Below are 18,214 nucleotides of genomic sequence, written 5' to 3'. Positions count from 1 at the left end.
CGATCCGAACTGAGGAAGGGTCTTACCTAGCAAAACGATTGGCCATTTTCTAAGAACATATAAAGATTATAAAGAAAACAATATAGACGTTTTTCCTGAACACGGAAGTCCGACTCTTAACTGAAAGAATGCTTTGCATTTCCGGTCTGCATTGTTTCTAGTCAAATTAGGGTATATTCCGAGCTAATAAACCGATGTTAAACCTATTAAAATGTTTTTAAATATGTCTAATCGTAATTAATGACAGATTTTTTATTTTTGGGTGAACGATCCCTTTAATGTAGGATAGTAGATTAAATTGAGCCTTACCTGTTTTCGTAAAAACTAAAAAAAAAACAGATGAGTTCTGCTTACAGTGTGTAAACACAGTAACTGAAGAAAGCAGAAATATTATGCAGTCTGAATTTATTTCAGGTTAATTTGCATGACTACAACTTAAGTGCTTTGGAAAAACAAACATTTTTTTTTTTTTTTTTTTTACATTTCTTCAATTTCAAATATTAACGAAAACACTGCAAATCTATAACAGCACATGCAAGTTTCCTTTGCATGTCAAACCTCATAAACTAGAAATTAAATACATTTATTATGTAAAGTTAGTGACATGTTCTTGGCCTTGTTGGCCTTCCTTTGCATTTTTTTTTTCAGGGTTGCGCGTGCAAGTGTGCTCTAGAAGGCTTTAAAGAGCTGGTTGGGTAGATAGCTGAGATGAAGGAAGGAAGTTTGTGCCTCTCTCTCCAGGTTAGCCAGTTCCTGTACGGTTGGGGCCAGTATATCCACATGGCCCTTATAGAGACCACCTGCGGTGTGTGAGAGGAAATAGATAAGAAGGTAAGTCACAGATACAATAAATAGAAGCATACAAATAGAGCACCTGAAAGACACTCTCACCCCCTCCAGTCCTGCGCTGCCCATAAGTCACTTTGCCATCAAATTCATCCACAGGAACTTTGATGTCAGGTTCACACTGAGTAATGGTGCATTTCAGATGTTCCTCGATTTCTGACAACAGCTAAAATAGAAAAACAATTAAAATATATCCACCTTTCTCTTTGACACGGAAGTAAGTGTATGGGCGAGACTTATGGTTAATTAGCCGCGGTAGGGAAATAACGCAAAGAATAACAACTGAATAAACAAACTGTTTGCACTACAAACCAATGTGTTCATAATTAAGATAATACATTAAAATATAGTAAGACACCAATTTGCAACATCAAAAGCAAACAAGCTGTTTTATACAGCTAAAAATAGCTGGACGAGGATTGAAAAGCTAAACCTGTACCATTTACAAATGTGGATAAAAAGATGGATAATGTGTAAAACAAGTTCAAATCTTGGTAATGTCATTTAATGTATCGAGTGAGTTCTTACTTCTTTCTCATTGTACCAAATAGTACATCCTCCGTTATCTTTGAGTTTAGTGTTATAACAGCTTTTTCCTCTGCTGGGACAAACGTGGTACCACACCTGTGTGAAACCCCACACAAACATTCAATTAACACACTGACACATTACATCATCTACACCACCAGTTATGCTTTACTTTCTATTTACCTTCTCTTTCTCCATAGCAACCAGAGATATAGCCAAACCCATCCTGTAAAGACATCACAAATATCAATGATTAAAATGTAAATGCAGACAGATGCAGATCTTCCTCTAATGATACAGGATAAACGCTGGGCGTCTCCACACTCACCTGTCCGCTCTGCCAACTCTTCCAATGCGATGAACATAGTTCTGCTTCTCATCTGGTAGAGTCACATTTATCACTGCAAAACAGACAAGAATACTGCAGATTTCTGTTTTTTTGTACTGATATTTACAATGATAGAGTTTTTTTAACAACAGGTCTATTAAGAAATGGCACAAGTTGCATTTAAAAAAAAATGCAATCATTTTGCAAAACATCAATCCATTCACAAGTTATTTTTTAAAGAACACTAATATATATAATATTTTTATAAATAATTATTTTAGAAATATTTTAATAATACTAATAATAACAACATTAATATATTCATGAGTTATTTTTTATAATTCAATACAATATATAAATTTATTATATTTTTATAAATAATAATTATAGAAATGTTTATAATAATTATAATAATAATAAGATAAATACAATTTAGTAGTATTTTTGTTTTAATAAATATATTATTAACAATATATTTTAATTAGAAATACATTATTATTATAAAATTGAACAGTTTTTTTAATTATTAAATGTTATTATGATTTTTATTATTAAATATGCAACTTTTTATTGTAATGATTTAGTTATTATTGTGGCAAAAACCACACAAATGATAATGCTAAATAAATAAATAAATATAATTTTTTTTCACATCATAGTGAAGGTAAATACACACAAAAAAAAGGAAAAATATTTTTTTTCTTACCATGAGGAACGCCATGAATATCAATTCCTCTAGCCGCCACATCTGTGCAAATCAGAAACCTTACCTCTTGCTTCTAAAGTAAGGATAATGAAAGGATATTTCAATACAGAGACTATTATCAGGAGTTATTAATAAATATTAAATACATACATTTTTATTATCAATGTTGGAAACACTTGTGCTGCTTAATACTTTTCAGAAACCTGCCATTCTTTTTTTCTTCTTCAGGATTCTTTGATGAATACAAAGTTGTAAAAAAACAGCATTTATTCAAAATAGAAAACTTTTCTAACAATATAAGTATTTACTATCACTTTTTATCAATTTAACACATCCTAACTGACCCCAAACTTTGAATGGTAGTGTAGTTTTTACAAAAGATTTCTATTTTGAATAAATGGTGTTCTTTTAAAAATATTGTTGATGAAAGAATCATTAAAAAAGTAGCACAGGTTAAAAAAAAAAAAAAAGCAGCAGCACAACTGTTTTAAAACACTGATAATAAACAAACATGTTATAATGATTTCTGAAGGATCATTTGACACTTAAGACTGGAGCAATGGTGCTGAAAATTCAGCTTTGCATCACAGGAATAAATTATATTTTAATGTATATTAAAACAGAAAATCACTATTTTAAATTGCAATAATATTTCACAATATTACCTTTTTTCTCTTAAAACACAGCCTCTTATTTAAACATAAATGAATAAATTATTTATACAATTTTAAATCTAATTCCATTTTTTTCTTTACCTTGAATCGCTCTAAGTTATATTTGCGCTCATTTGGTTTCCTGTCACCATGAAGACAAACACAAGAAAACTGGTGTCCTTTCTTGTCTGGCCCTGGAGAAAAAGCCAAATATTTGCATTCAGACTTGATGGTATATAATGGCTATTAGATAATGAAGCTAAAAGCGAGAGCTGTGCGTCTGCCTCACCTCCTCCCTGCTTGATTAAGTGCTGCTCCATATTGTCACAGTCGATCTTTGTCCTGCAGAAGATGATGGCCTGATCCATCTTATGCTCCTTAATGGCTCTGACCACGTACTCTCCCTTCAGAATCTTAATAGCCTCTGACCACATCTCTGATAAAGCCATATAACATGATTCACTACAAGACCTTTATATCAGTCCAAGTCAAAGTCCTTTTGAAATGTTCACAATTGATAATATGTGGTTGGAAATATTCAGATATTTCACCGTTATGTTCTTAATGGATGGCAATTCTTACCTGAAGTGTTGGCTCCAGGTCGTGTGTCATCCTTGGTGTGAACTTCATCCGTCTGTAAAGACACAACCAAAGTGATTTCAGCTCATTCGGCAAAATGTTGGAAATGTCTTAAGAGATGAAGATCTTTGCTAGTGTTAAATATGTACCCTAATGTGGTTCTTTCCCAGTCTCTCCCAAAGCCTGTCAGTTTTTGGGTTGACTGGCACCACCACGTGATGAACCGTTTCTGGTACAGAATCTTCTCCCTTTAGATCCACCCATGTTGGGAAATGCATGATCTTCTCTGAGAGCTTCTTCACATCAAATGAGTGCAGTGTAGCAGAGCAAACTATCACCTATAACACAAACAAAAATTCGTTCATTAAGAACCGCAGCTGACCACTCAATGGAAAGTGGAAACCTAGAGGTTTGATCACCTGTAGTCTCTTGCCGTCTGAAGTGACTTGTGGGATCTGGTTGTAGACCCTCATGATGAAATCAGTGTAGCCAGCTGAGAGAAGTCCATCCTAAACACATTTATTTAGCCAGAAATTAGTCAAAATAAAAATTATTTGTGACCATGGACCACAAAACCAGTCTCAAGTATGGGACAAAAAGACGAATTTTTCTTTTATGCCAAAAATCATTAGGATATTAAGTAAAGATCATGTTCCTTGAAGATATTTAGTAAATTTCCTACCATAAATATATCAAAACTTAATTTTTGATTGGTAATATGCATGGCTAAAAACTTAATTTAGACAACTTTAAAGGTAAATATTGTTAAATATTGTCAACAAACAATACAATTTACATCAATGGAACGCTTATTTATTTAGCTTTCAGATGATGTATAACTCTCAATTTCAAAAAATGATTACTGGTTTTGTGCTCCAAGGTCACATTTAACCTACAATCTTAATGATGATAAAAATGTTTTTGGCTTTTTCAAACTGAGGTAAAGGTTGAAATTAACAGCATGTTATAAATGCTGTCAAAAGAATGTAGTTAAGCTAAAATGTTCCTTTAATGCAGAGTTGCACAAATTGAAGTGTTCAACATACACACTCATCCAGGACCAGGAAACGGACTTGGGATAGATCCAACTTTCCTGTGGATATGAGATCATCCAGTCTGCCTGGGGTCCCAACCACAATGTCAACCTAAAAAGACAATGATAAGAAAGTGTAAATACAAAATGATGCATAATTTATACTTTGTCTAATGTTCTAAATTCTCTATTATGGTCTAGGACGGGGTCTTAAATCTTTTTTAGACCAAGGCCACTTTGAAGAGAGAGTGAGAGAATGGGGACCAGGATTACATATTGTATAAAATTGATTCAAAAGTTCATTTTGAACTTTTGGGATCATGGGATCAGTAAGAAGTCTTTTCTGCTAAAGGCTGCATTTATTTGCTTAAAAAACCCCAAAAATCAACTATATTGTAAAATATTATTGCAATTTAAAATAGCATTTTTCTATTATATTATACTTTAAAATATAATTTATTTCTGTGATGTAAAGCTGAATTTTCAGTATCATTACTCCAGTCTTTAGTGTCACATGCTCCTTCAGAAATCATTCTAATATGCTGATTTATTATCAATGTTGAAAAAAGCTGTGCTGCTTATTATTATTTTTTTTTTCGGAACCTTTGAAAGAAATTAATACTTTTATTTAGCAAGGATGTGTTAAATTGATAAAAAAAGTGATAGTAAAGACAGATATTGTTAGAAAATTTAGAAAACTGTAACTTTCTATTCATCAAAAAAGTATCACAGGTTCCAAAAAACAAAAACAAACAAAAAAAAACACTGATAATAAATCAGCAAATTAGAATGCTTTCTGAAGGATCATGTGACATTGAAGACTGGAGTAATGGCTGATGAAAATTTGCATCTCAGAAATAAATGATAGTTTAAAGTATATCTAAATTGCATTATTTCATTATTTAAATAAATGGAACTTAAGAGACATCTTTAAAAAAAACATTAAAAACCTTACTAACTTTTGAATAGCAGTGTATATAATTTCATATTTAATTTTATACGCTACCATTCAAAACTGTGGGGTCAGTAAGACTTTTTTAAATATTTTTGAAAGAAGCCAATCATGCTCACCTAGACTTCATTTATTTAATCATAATACAATAAAAACAGTAATATTATGAAATATTATTACAATTTAAAAACACCTGTTTTCAATGTTAATAGGTTTTAATATAATTCATTATTCTGAAGGCAGCTATTACTCTAGTCTTCAGTCACACAATCCTTCCGAAATCATTTGATCTGATTTGGTCCTCAAGAACATTTCTTTCTGAAAACAATTGCTGTATTGCTCAATATTTTCATAGAGAATGTTTTTTTTTTTTTTTATATTTTGTATTTTATTTGTGTTATTTTTGTTCAGGATTCAATAGAATAGTTGTGAATAGAAAGTGCAAAAGAACAGTATTGATTTGAAATATAAATCTTTTGAAAAATTACAAATGTCTTTACTGCACTTTCGATTAATTTTATACAACCTTGATGAATAAAAGTAATAAAAGTAAAATAAATCTTTAACCCCAGACTTGAGTATATAGGTTACTTTAGCTTTAGCATTAAAGATGACTTTAAGACAAGATTTGTACACTTACTCCGCTTTCTAAAACAGACAGCTGTTCTTTAGCAGCCACTCCTCCGATGATCAGAAGATCCCTGCAACAACATTATGGCGTTCAGTTACCTCCAAACCCCTCAGCAGACACTAATGAAATTCACTGCATCTCATCTGTTATATTCAGCTCACCTCAGTTTGGGGTTATCAACGTATTTCTTGAACTGATTGACGTTATTGAGGGTTTGTTCAGCCAGCTCTTTAGACGGCTCGATGATGAGAGCTCTGGGGGCGTTAGAACTGGATTTGACCTGACTCACTTTAGCACTGCCTGAGGACAAATACACACGACAGACAGAATGCAAGGAAACATTAATACAAGCCCTGCAGGCAGTAAAAAAAAAGAATGTTTCATGAATTTGAAGCTCACCTGTCTGGCTGGATTTGACCACATGACCATCTACAGCCTGGTTCAGGGCCAAGTATCCATCTTTAGGTTGGTTTTTTAAAGGTTCATCACCAAAGTTGAATTTCAGTTCAGCATTCTGTGTTTGATTGACACAAATACGCATTTTGAGAAAAGCTGTTGTGTAAGAAAAATGTTACGCAGCAACAACAAGCTGTGTATATGTCAGATACCTTAAGCACACAGGAAGCAAAGAAGGGCTGGTTTTTCAGCTGTGGAGGGATCTCAAAAGCCAGACCCAGATCATTACCTGTGAAAGACAAACAAGATTCAGGTTTCTATTTGCATTAGGGCTGCACAGTATACTGATATTAAAAAGAATATTTTGGTCCAAAACATTTATAGAGGTAAACTGCTATTAAAAAATTTGGGGTCAGTAAGATTTCTCATATTTTAATATTTTTGTGGAAACAGTGATACATTTTTTTTTCAGGATTCTTTAATGAAGCAATATAAAAGAAGAAATATTTAAAATAGAAATATCTTATTACGGTCATATTTTTAATCTATTTATTTCACCCTTGCTGAATAAAAGCATAAAAACAAATCTTACTGTCCCAGTAAGGTAGAATATAGCATTATTATATGAATTATTTTACATAATCTGGATCACAATTCAGCATAGAATGTGAAGACATGCCCATTAAAATGTAATTATTGTCTTAAAAACATTTAAAAAGCATCAATTAAACAACAAGCCTTACCATTTTTGGAGAATGACAATTGGCTTTTATCCAGATCTATGTAGCATCCGATAGTATCATGCATAGTGAACTCCTGGAAAAGACATAAACTATGTAAATCTACCAAAACTTGAGTTTCAAACCAAATGCCTTCATCATACACTACTAGTCAAAAGTTTTTGAACAGTAAGATTTTTAATGTGTTTTTAAAGACGACACTTCTGCTCACCAAGCCTCACCAAAAACAGTACAATTCTGAAATATTTGTACTAAAACAAATATCTCTACCTTACCTCTCCATAACTATCAAACTGCTTATTGTGAGATTTCTTTCCAGTCCCTCCGAAGCCAAATCCACATTTGTCCGTTCCTAAGAGAGCAGAATACCTAACATTATTACTGAAGTAATGACATAACTAGATCAGTGTAATGAGGTCATACTAAAACATACCCAAGTCCAGTGATGCTTGGGCAGTGGACCAGCCCACCCTGCACAGCCCTTGATCGTGACAGCTTACTTCATAATAATACTTCCCTAGAAAAAAAAAAAAGCAGAATAAATCATTCCAGGAATTCTTTGGTTTTTGGAAAGAAACAAAAGACAGGAAAGATGTTCTCTAACCTTTTGTGACTGCTTTGGTGGAACGACAGCCGTGCCACTCTTTGAACTCTCTGCTCTGACAACACAGGCCATCTGGACCAATAGCTGAAGGAGAAAAAACAAAATGTAATATAATGTATATAACTATAATAATAAAAATAAGCTTTTAGAATTACAATGAAGAGTTCAGAATCAAACCAGGTTAGATCTTCCACATAAGTGTTAAACACTTACCAAATGCAGTACTTCTGTCATAGGGGTTCATCTGCCATTTATTGAAAACTGGAATAGACAAGAAATGCAAAAAGAACAATAAATAAATAAAATCCAATAATGATCTTGAATCTTTGAGAGCTGATGTCAGGAATATGAATAGTTGCATATGAGTCCCTCAGTTGTCCTCAGTGTGATCTCAATACAGTTATTGTTGGAAAGGGTTCAAATCGAAAAAATGCTGGAAAACTGAAGAAAAACACAGCTGTGGATCATTCAGGTAACAACACAGTATTAAGAATCAAAAGCATGTAAACTTTTGAACAGGGTCATTTTTATGAATTCAACTATAATTTTCATTTGTGGACTATATGTAAACATCTTTTATGTGAAATATTTTATTCAGGTCAGTACTAAATAAATAATGACTTCTAAAAAAAGTATGATCCCTCTTATTTTGGTAAAAATAATTAACATTTTGCAGATTCTGAAAAGTGGATGTAAACTTTTGACCACAACTGTACTTTAGACAAGAAATTAAAGTAAATGTAATTGTTTCCTGATGAATGCATTTATTTTTCTGTCTTTTAAAGTATCATTTATATACTATCATAGTATTCATTAATATTTTGAATTATATTTTATTTTTTAGCTTTTAACTCTAATTTAATTTCAGTACTTACAGTACTTTAACTTAATTTATTTCAATTAGTTGCCAACATTTGTACTTTAAATTAAAGGATTAATTCACTTCCAGAATAAAAATCCTGATAGTTTACTCACCCCCATGTCATCCAAGATGTTCATGTATTTCTTTTTTTAGTCGCAAAGAAGTTTTTTGAGGAAAACATTCCAGTATTTTTCTCTATGTAGTGGACTTCTGTGGTTCCCAACGGTTTAAACTGCAGTTTCAATGCAGATTCAAGGGGCTCTACATGATCCCAGCCAAGGAATAAGTGGTTAGCTCTTTGTCCATGTACTTTTGTTTAAAAAGGTAGGGTATGGCGAAAAACTCCATCTCTTTTTCTCCGACATCATTGTTTTACCTTTTTGTAAAGGCCATTTGACTTTCTTTGCATGTTTGCTTTGTAGAAACTGGGTTGGTACTTCCACCTACATCACACGTGACCTTTCTAACATGAATACGTAATGCGTGAGGTTGAGTTGATGCAAGACGAACATTTGTGGTAAAAAGTATAACATTTTTTTGTTTTTCAATAAAAATGACCGATCATTTCACTAGACAAGACCTTCGTTCCTTGGCTGGGATCGTGTAGAGCCTGCAATTTGGAAGTTCAAACCATTGGGAACCATAGAAGTCCACTATATGGAGAAAAATCCTGGAATGTTTTCCTCAAAGAATGTAATTGTTTTGCAACTGAAAACAGAAATACATGATCTTGGATGACATGGGGTGAGTAAATTATCAGGCCATTTTTATTCTGTAATAGAACTAATCCTTTAAGTTAATTTTGTATCTAATGTTTATATCTTATTTAGGCTTTATTTTAATTAATGACTTTAAGCTTTAGCTATAGTTAACAATAACAATATTGTACTATGCTATTACTGTTCAAAAACCATCAGTTCAAAACAAGCCACCAAAAACAAGATCTGTCCCGAGAAAAACCTATAGTCACCCTATAGTAATTCTTATCGATGGAACATCAGTGGAAACCAAGAGTAGCTATAAATGCTGATATATAGATATATAGAAGGTTTAATACCTGCTCCTCCTGTCTTCACCGTACTGCGTCCCTTCTTCCCCTCCTGCTGGTCTTTAAGGGTCTCATAGACTATTTGGATGACTGGAATACTGAATGCCTATAAGACCATATTGATTTCACTACTCAACACAGTACACACTCACAGAAAAACACAACATTTACTATTATCAGTGGCTTCACACTTACCCCAGTTTTTCCGCTTCCAGTCTCAGCAGCCTGTGAACATAAATACACAGGTGAGCACAGAACTGGTGACCATACACATAAACACTGCACTGAATCTTACCATGAGCACGTCTCCTCCGCCTAAAATCAGTGGGATGGATTCGGCCTGAATGTCTGTTGGCAACCTGAAAGAGAGAATCAAACAATCAACTACTCTAATAATGCACTTACTTAGTAAGTAGCACGGGTATATTTGTAGCAATAGCCAAAAATACATTGTATGGGTCAAAATGATCGATTTTTCTTTTATGCTAAAAATCATTAAAATCATGTTCCATGAAGACATTTTGTACATTTTCCTATCATAAATATATCAAAACATAATTCTTGATTAGTGATATGCATTGCTAAGAACTTCATTTGGACAACTTTAAAGGCGATTTCCTCAAATTTTGATTGTTTTTAAACCCTCAGATTTTCAAATAGTTATATCTCGGTCAAATATTGTCCTATCCTAACAAACCATACATTAATGGAAAGCGTATTTATTATTATTTAATAAATATCAATTTCAAAGAATTGGCCCTTATGACTGGTTTTGTGGTCCATGGTTACATATATTCGGTGTATAAGAATTAGGAGAGCCTGTCTAATGCTGCCTTCATGTGCTATCGTAATTATGGTAAATACCAAAATCCGACATCAAAATTGCACATGAACACCCACTCACGTTGTAATTTCCACTGGAAAGCTCGAAAATTTTTATGATACCCGAGTTGCCGAGATGGGATAAACTTTGACCTTTCCACATGGCGGACAGCAACGAAACTATAATGAATGGTAAACATTGCATGATGTAAAAAAAAAAAAAAAAAAAAAAAAAAAACGTATATAGGCTATATATATACTATATACAGGCTTATATAAAAACGTATATAGGCTAGCTAAAAGAACCATTAGTTAGTATTGTCTTTAAAACAACTCTACTATTCATGATCAATAAGATACAGCCTATAATTTACCGTTTGCATTTTGATGCATTCTGTAGCAGATGCATTAGGGAGTTTATAACCGTTTTAAAACTTTTACCTAAGTAGCATGTGAGGACAAATTCCGAGTTCGCCATGTTTCTCTTCACTACGACAACAAAAGCACCTGAATACGACACACTGGTAATTTCCACTTCACAAGTGGAAAGCATCATCTTTTCCATATCACATGAAGGCAGCATAACTCACAGCCAGTCCATTTCCTCGACCGCCTGTGCAATTTCAGGCATCACTCCCATTTCTATAAGACAAAACGAAAAGATATCAACAAAGCAAATAGTTTAACCACACTTAGTATATAACTAAATACATATTCTGAAAGCTTTAATAAAGTGTTGACAGGTAAATCCTACCTCCGAATGCTGCCATGGTGTCAAACTCCTGCGAGTCTCTCCACCGGATGTAACGTGTGCTAGTTTTGACAGAGTGCTACGTGGAAAAAATGATCCGTGCGGAATGTGCTTTCGCACTTCAGTTCCGCTGGTCTAGTTTTTATTAACAAACGAAATACAAAAAGGTTTATTTTACCATATTTTAGAGCGAAAAAAATATTAAAACAACGTTTTAGTTAAAGAAAACTTTTGGAAAACAACCTATAGATAATTAGTCGGAAAATATCACCGGTGTCTTTACATGTGCCTCGCAGACCGCCGTAGTGTGACGTTGGCGCAGTCCAGTTCATTGAAAACATGGCAGGTGATATTATTCTAGAAGACGAAGAGGAGAATATTTTATATGATTTACTTATTAACACAGAATGGCCGTCCGAAACAGACACGCAGGTTTGTGAAAATACACGCATTTTGTTTGACTAAATGATTATTTAAACGCATATTACAATATTGCAAGCAGATCAGTTCTGCGCAAGTTATTTTGAGCCACGTATCCAAGTTCATCACCATCCAGTGTTTATTTTCTTGTACATTTGATTATGTAATAAATGTCATTATGATGATTTACACCTCGTCTTATAGTCATGTTTTTCTGTATGTTGTCAATTATAATCACCATTTGTAGTTTTGAGGAGCTGGTTGAAGTTCAAACTTCAGAGCTGTTCACTTTAAACCGTTTATGAGATTATTTATAGACTTCGCTTTTGTTTGTGTTTTATTTTCAGCTGCGTGGACTCAAGGAGCACAACTCCTCAATTGTTGCAAAGGCAGTAACAGGTATGAAGTGCAGAAATGAGATATGCAGCACATGTTAAAGTGTGCAAGATGCCATAGTCATGCAAACTGAATATGTCTCAGAAGTTAGGTAAAACGTGACTGTAATTTCTAGGCAGGCAGCTCACGTTTCTTGCCAAAGCAGCTTTAGAGGAGGGAACAGTGTTTCAATATTAATGTTTATTTGGCAGACATGTTTGCTCAACTCTATCTGAATAATACAAGACCTGATCCTAATCACATTTTATTGAGTGGTTTTAGTCCAAATCAAATTGCTTATAAATCTGCTTGTTAAATCAGATTACTTGTGTTTCAAGTGGGAATTCTGTGGATGAGTTTGTTTTTACAAATGAGAAATACTTGAGCTACTTGCGCACTTCATTTCGTAACACAACAACAACTTTCAATTTAAAAAATGCCTTGTTTTGCAGTTGATTTACAAATTATATTCAGTGTTAATTTTGTATTATTTATACATAATTATACTTGTATTAATATTTTGAAATAGCATTTTTAGGGGTAAGTTTCTAAAGCTAATTCATATAGAGAAGGACTTAGTTAGCAAGAAAAGGCTGCAATATTTTGATAAAACTAAAGTTAATAGGTGGTAAAGATACGAGCAGTAATAATTAAGATATTAGCCTAATATTTCACCTACCTGACTAGAAATGATAAGAACAAACATGAATGTTTTCTAGATTCTTGCCCTGGAAATCCTGGTTTAGTTTGGCCAACCACAAACGCCTGTTGTTCCTCAGACAGTTTATTGCACTCTTCTCTTTGTTTTGCTATTACTTTTGGCAGTCTGTAGTACTCCAAATGTTTTCCTGGTCTGACCGATTAGTACAGCCCAAAATGTGACAATAATTGACCATTTTCAGCAGCAATAATTAACAAAATATTCAAGTTTTGTTAGCTTCAGTGGCATTGTTTATGTTCAGTGCCACCAATATGGCCAACTGAAAACAATATATGTGACCCTGGACCACAAAACCAGTCATAAGGTTAAATTTTACAAAACTGAGATATATACATCACATGAAAGCTAGGATAGGACAATATTTGGCCGAGATACATCTATTTGAAAATCTGGAATCTGAGGGTGCAAAAAAATCAAAATACTGAGAAATTCACCTTTAAAGTTGTCCAAATTAAGTTCTTAACAAAGCATATTACTAATCAAAAATTACATTTTGATATATTTATAGTAGGAATTTTACAAAATTCATTAATTTCCTAATGATTTTTGGCATAAAAGAAAAATTAATAATTTGACCCATACAATTTATTTTTGGCTATTGCTACAAATATACCCCAGCGACTTAAGACTGGTTTTGTGGTCCAGGGTCACATATATAGCTTTAGCATTTTTAGAACTTCAGTACTTACTTTGAAACATTTTTAGTACTTTAGTATGTATTTATTTTGGTTAGTTGGCAATAATTAATAATTATTCTATTTTTAATAATTATTATATTAATAAATATAATCGTACTTGCAGTTTTATTTTGATTGCCAAAACAATTTTTATTAGTTAAAAAAAAAAAAAGATTATATATGGTTTGCATTACCAACAACTGAATTGCTGCCTAGTAGTCAGATTATTAAATAACAGTCAACATATTGTCTTACAGGACCCTTCAGGTTTATTCTGCACTACCTTTGGTACAGGTAAGATTTCTATTTATGGTGAATACAGTAGTTGTGAATTTAGAATTGGTAATAAATGGTGATTCTCCTATCTTTAAATAATTAGATATAAAGATACACTATATTACCAAAAGTATTGGCACACCCCCTTCTTATGAACAGGTTTGACTACTTTAGTAATTTCCATGAGTACAAATCTTAGTGTTTAAGCGTAAAAAGTTAATCTAGGGAATTGTGTGCTTCTAATTTTATAGCAACAGTTTGGACAGGACCCTTTTCTATTCTAAGATGGCAATGCTTTCATGTATAAGGCCAGGTTCGAAAAGAAATGACTGATTCAGTCACTGTGGAAGAACTTGACTGGTCTGCAGAAAGAAATGCCCTAATCACAGCTGAGCACCTCTGGCTTTAAATGCCGACCATGAGCCAAAAACTCATCACCACCAAACACCAATGACTTGTGAATATAGGTATAGTCATTTTAGACACAGATGGAAAAACAATTTTTAAGTACATGAATTATGTTTCCATCTTTGTTGCCACAGATTTGAAAGTGTCTTTAAGTGATTTCTGTTCTAAAGAAGGTGGTGTCCCAATACTTTTGTCCATATAGTGTATGTACAAGTCATTGGTGTTTAGTGATCAAAGTCTGTGTTTAAAGTCACTCCAGAGGTGTTCAGCTGGGATTAGGACTTGACTTTAGGCAGAACAGTCAAGTTCCTCCCCACTGACCGAATCAATCATTTCTTTTTGATCCTTGCCTTATACACAGAGGCATTGCCATTTTAGAATAGAAAAGGCTCCTGTCCAAAGTGTTGCTATGAAATCAGAAGCACACAATTCCCTAGAATATCATTATATGCTTGACAATTAAGATTTGTACTCATGGAAATTACTAAAGTAGTCAAACCTGTTTATCAGAAGTAGGTGTCCCAATACTTTTGGCAATATAGTGTATAATAGAACATACAATACTTTTTCATCAAAAGTTTGGGGTTAATAAAATTTTTTAGTCTATTTTAATGTACTTTCAAATGTAATATTGCTGTGATGGCAAAGCTGAATTTTCAGCAGTCATTACTCTAGTCTTCAGTTTTAATTTTTTTTTAAATGGCAGTGTATATCATTACTATAGAAAAGAAACATGTACCAAGTTATTCTCAGTAGCTGTTAGTGTTTGTGTTTAAGTCTCTGTGCTTTTTTCTGTATTTTAGCCCCTCCAGTTCAACTCTGCCACCTGGTCTGGTTCGCCTTGCAACCAAACAGTTGAACTGGCAATTGGTGCTGGCAAGGTAATACCACCGGTTTCTTTTATACCACTGTATAAAAGCTTTTCAGAGAGTTTGAGTCAGTCTATTCCAGGCAGGTTTTGGCAGGTTCATCTGTAGTGTGAAAAGCTCTTTTGCACTTCAGCATTTGCTGAATATTGATCATCCACACCTCATTGACTTTGCTAAAGTGTAAACTGTCTCACCAAAAATAATTGTTTTGCCCCTAATTTAAACTCTTCTGTGTCTAGAGTTGTTTTAGGTTCATTATAGCCGCAACAGCATTGTTTTCTTGGATTTTCAAGAAATCATTCGTTTGTGTGTTTTGGTTCTTGTAAGATATCCAAATTTAATTAAACGTCTGTTTGTGGATGCAAGCCATGCAATCTCAGTCAAACTCATTTTTTCCTTCACTGTTCAACTCGTTCCTGCCAGTTATCTAGTTATGCAAAACAGTGCAATACAAGCAGAGACAGCGAGCTTTAATTAGCTATTGATTTCCAGATGGAAGACAACATTCTCTGTGTTAGAAATGTTTATTTTTGGCCCTGCGTTTGCTTACACAGTCATTCTGTCTTCTTTTTCCCCATTTTGTGTATTTATTTATTTATTTTTTCCATCCAGTAATGGGAAGCTCCTGGCTGTGGTTCAGGACCAATGCGTGGAAATTAGGTAATTCTGCACATCGATTGGAAATGTTTGCCCTTTCTATAATTGGTTAATTTTTCACCCTCTTGTCTCAGGTGCTGTTCAGCTGAGCAAAGCTGCTTCTGAGATTGATGATTTGGTGCAGATGATGTATTTTTAAATATTTGTATGTGTGTTTTCATGTACAATTCCGTTTCAGTAGGTGTGATTTATTTCGCAAGGCACCGGCTAATCCGCTTGCGCAGAAATGAAAGCGTCACACTTCAGGGTCCAAGTAATTTGCAGTCTGACGTTATGAAAACAACCTCTAAACATCAAATTGCTTAATCTAAAAAAATCTATAGTTTCTTCACATTCTCTTACATTTACTTACTGAGGCCGATGGAAACTCAAAACATTCATGTGTAATTATCAATACACTCCTAATGGGCTTCTTGTTCTCTTTCAGGTCAGCTAGAGATGACTTTGGATCCATCATAGGAAAATGCCAAGGTACAGTAAACATTCAGCTTTTTAGTTATGCCATTTGCAGCAAATACTTGCTGATTTCAAGGCATTGGAACCTAAAACCATTATAAACCTTATTACTGGTTAATGAATATTAATTATGTGACACATTTTAAAATATATTCAAATATAAAACAGTCGTTTTAAATAGTAAAAATATTTCAAAATTTGACTGTTTTTGGTGTACTTTGGATCAAATAAATGCAGCCTTGGTGAGCAGAAGAGACCGGTAGTGTATGTCATATAATTAATATTCATTAACCTGTAATAAGGTTTATAATGGTTTTAGGTTCCAATGCTTTGAAATCAGCAAGTATTTGCTGCAAATGTGCAAAAGTAATTTTTTTTAGCATCATTACTCCAGTCACATGATCCTTCTAATATTCTGATTTGCTGCTCAAAAAACATTATTATTATTATTATTATCTTAAAAACAGCTGAGTAGATTTTTTTTTTTCAGATTTCTTTGATGAATAAATGTTCAGAAGAACAGCATTTATCTAAAATAGAAATGTTTTGGAACATTATAAATGTTTCTATCATCACTTTTGATCCATTTAAAGCATCCTTGCTAAAGAAAAGTATTATTTCTATAACTTCTATGCCAAAACAAACTTTTTAATGGTATAGTGTATAATGTTGTATGAAATGCACATTTCAGATAAATGCTGATCTTTGGATATTTCTATACATCAAAGAATCCTGAAAAAAAAATGTACTCAACTGTTTTGAATATTAATAATAATATAATAAGAATAAAATGTTTCTTGAACAGCAAGACACTGATGTGACACTGATGACTGGAGTAATGATTCTGAAAATGTAGCTTTGATCACAAGAATAAATTACATTTTTAAAAAGCATTTAAATAGAAAACAGTTATTTTAAATAGTACAAATATTTCATTTTTTTTTTTGCTGTACTTTGGATCAAATAAATGCAGGCTTGGTGAGCAGAAGAGACTTCTTTAAAAACATTACAAATCTTACTGTTCCAAAACTTTTGATTGGTAGTGTATATGATGTATATTAATGTAATTGCTATAAATTAAATGATGAAAACCAGGTAACTGGGTGTTAGGATTATTATATATAATAATATATTAACTATAATATTCTCCCTATTTTTGATTGCTGTTTCAACGATTGAAATCTGCCACTTTGAGTTTCCAGTCTTTGCTTAAATAGGTTGTTTTACTTGTTATTCTCTTCCCTGCTCTATTTTTTCTTATAGCTTTACATTTGCGTTGAATATTTTATGAGCAATATCATTCAGAGACTTGGCCCGCAGATATGCAAGCCTGGTTTCAATTCACTTTCATTCGTACTGTCTTAGCTCATTTCAGTTCATTTCATAGAGATTTGCATTCAGCCATTATCTGCTATAAAAGGCAGAATTTCCAGTGGTGTGAAGTATAAGTAATGGATGTGTTTGATTAATTGCCATAGTCTTTTGTGCTCTATATTCACACTTCTTCCTTTCATTTTTTCCTCTCTCGTCTTGTGGAGCAGAATGTGATGTTTTATATGTACCACCAGATAAATGTGTGTTCTGTGCTGTAACCCTGATGGGAATACTTTCCTCATCTCCGCACATAAGAGTCAGTGCATGTACATTCTCAGTCCTTCATTAAAAAGTCATCGGCGTAAATGAATCTCTTTTAGTGAATGAAGTGTGAGTTAAAAGCATCAGACGAGAGAGAAAAATAATAAGCAGTGATATGTATCTATAGTAAATGAAAACTGATTTATGCTTTCATTTATGTCTATTTGCTACTTGCTAGTCAGTTCCAGATAGGCAGGACATTAGGGTGAATGGTATTTCTATTTTTGATATATATATATAT

General features: G+C 33.1%; 2 protein-coding genes across 3 annotated transcripts in view; one reads left to right on the top strand and one right to left on the bottom strand.

Annotated features, from left to right (window-relative positions):
* Positions 1 to 388: 388 nt before the first annotated feature.
* ddx1 (DEAD (Asp-Glu-Ala-Asp) box helicase 1) lies at positions 389 to 11,558 on the bottom strand. 2 transcript variants are annotated; one of them, XM_073816429.1, is made up of 26 exons: positions 11,483 to 11,558; positions 11,319 to 11,370; positions 10,202 to 10,265; positions 10,102 to 10,131; positions 9,916 to 10,012; positions 8,210 to 8,257; positions 7,997 to 8,080; positions 7,826 to 7,909; positions 7,668 to 7,744; positions 7,396 to 7,468; positions 6,865 to 6,941; positions 6,656 to 6,770; positions 6,418 to 6,556; positions 6,266 to 6,326; positions 4,687 to 4,785; positions 4,060 to 4,149; positions 3,790 to 3,978; positions 3,644 to 3,695; positions 3,351 to 3,497; positions 3,164 to 3,255; positions 2,409 to 2,481; positions 1,703 to 1,775; positions 1,558 to 1,600; positions 1,375 to 1,470; positions 892 to 1,012; positions 389 to 800 (listed from the first exon to the last, which is right to left on the bottom strand). In XM_073816429.1, the coding sequence occupies exons 1-26, from the start codon at positions 11,496 to 11,498 to the stop codon at positions 670 to 672; spliced, it is 2,223 nt and encodes a 740-aa protein (XP_073672530.1). In that variant the 5' UTR covers positions 11,499 to 11,558; the 3' UTR covers positions 389 to 669. The 2 variants fall into 2 exon arrangements, with proteins under 2 accessions (XP_073672530.1, XP_073672531.1); XM_073816430.1 differs by having other exon boundaries at positions 11,170 to 11,370; positions 11,483 to 11,545.
* A 239-nt stretch (positions 11,559 to 11,797) lies between these two features.
* The window catches only part of nbas (NBAS subunit of NRZ tethering complex), a 246,002-nt gene continuing 239,585 nt past the window's right edge, over positions 11,798 to 18,214 (top strand). Inside the window, exons 1-6 of the mRNA XM_073852757.1 lie at positions 11,798 to 11,911; positions 12,247 to 12,298; positions 13,930 to 13,966; positions 15,160 to 15,237; positions 15,838 to 15,885; positions 16,310 to 16,353. Of these exons, the coding sequence (XP_073708858.1) occupies positions 11,819 to 11,911; positions 12,247 to 12,298; positions 13,930 to 13,966; positions 15,160 to 15,237; positions 15,838 to 15,885; positions 16,310 to 16,353 (352 nt within the window). The 5' untranslated portion in view covers positions 11,798 to 11,818. The remainder of the gene's footprint in view (positions 11,912 to 12,246; positions 12,299 to 13,929; positions 13,967 to 15,159; positions 15,238 to 15,837; positions 15,886 to 16,309; positions 16,354 to 18,214) is intronic.

This window comes from Garra rufa, chromosome 13 (genome assembly GCF_049309525.1).
Source record: "Garra rufa chromosome 13, GarRuf1.0, whole genome shotgun sequence".
Taxonomy (NCBI): domain Eukaryota; kingdom Metazoa; phylum Chordata; class Actinopteri; order Cypriniformes; family Cyprinidae; genus Garra; species Garra rufa.
This window is presented reverse-complemented; position numbering and strand designations above follow the sequence as displayed.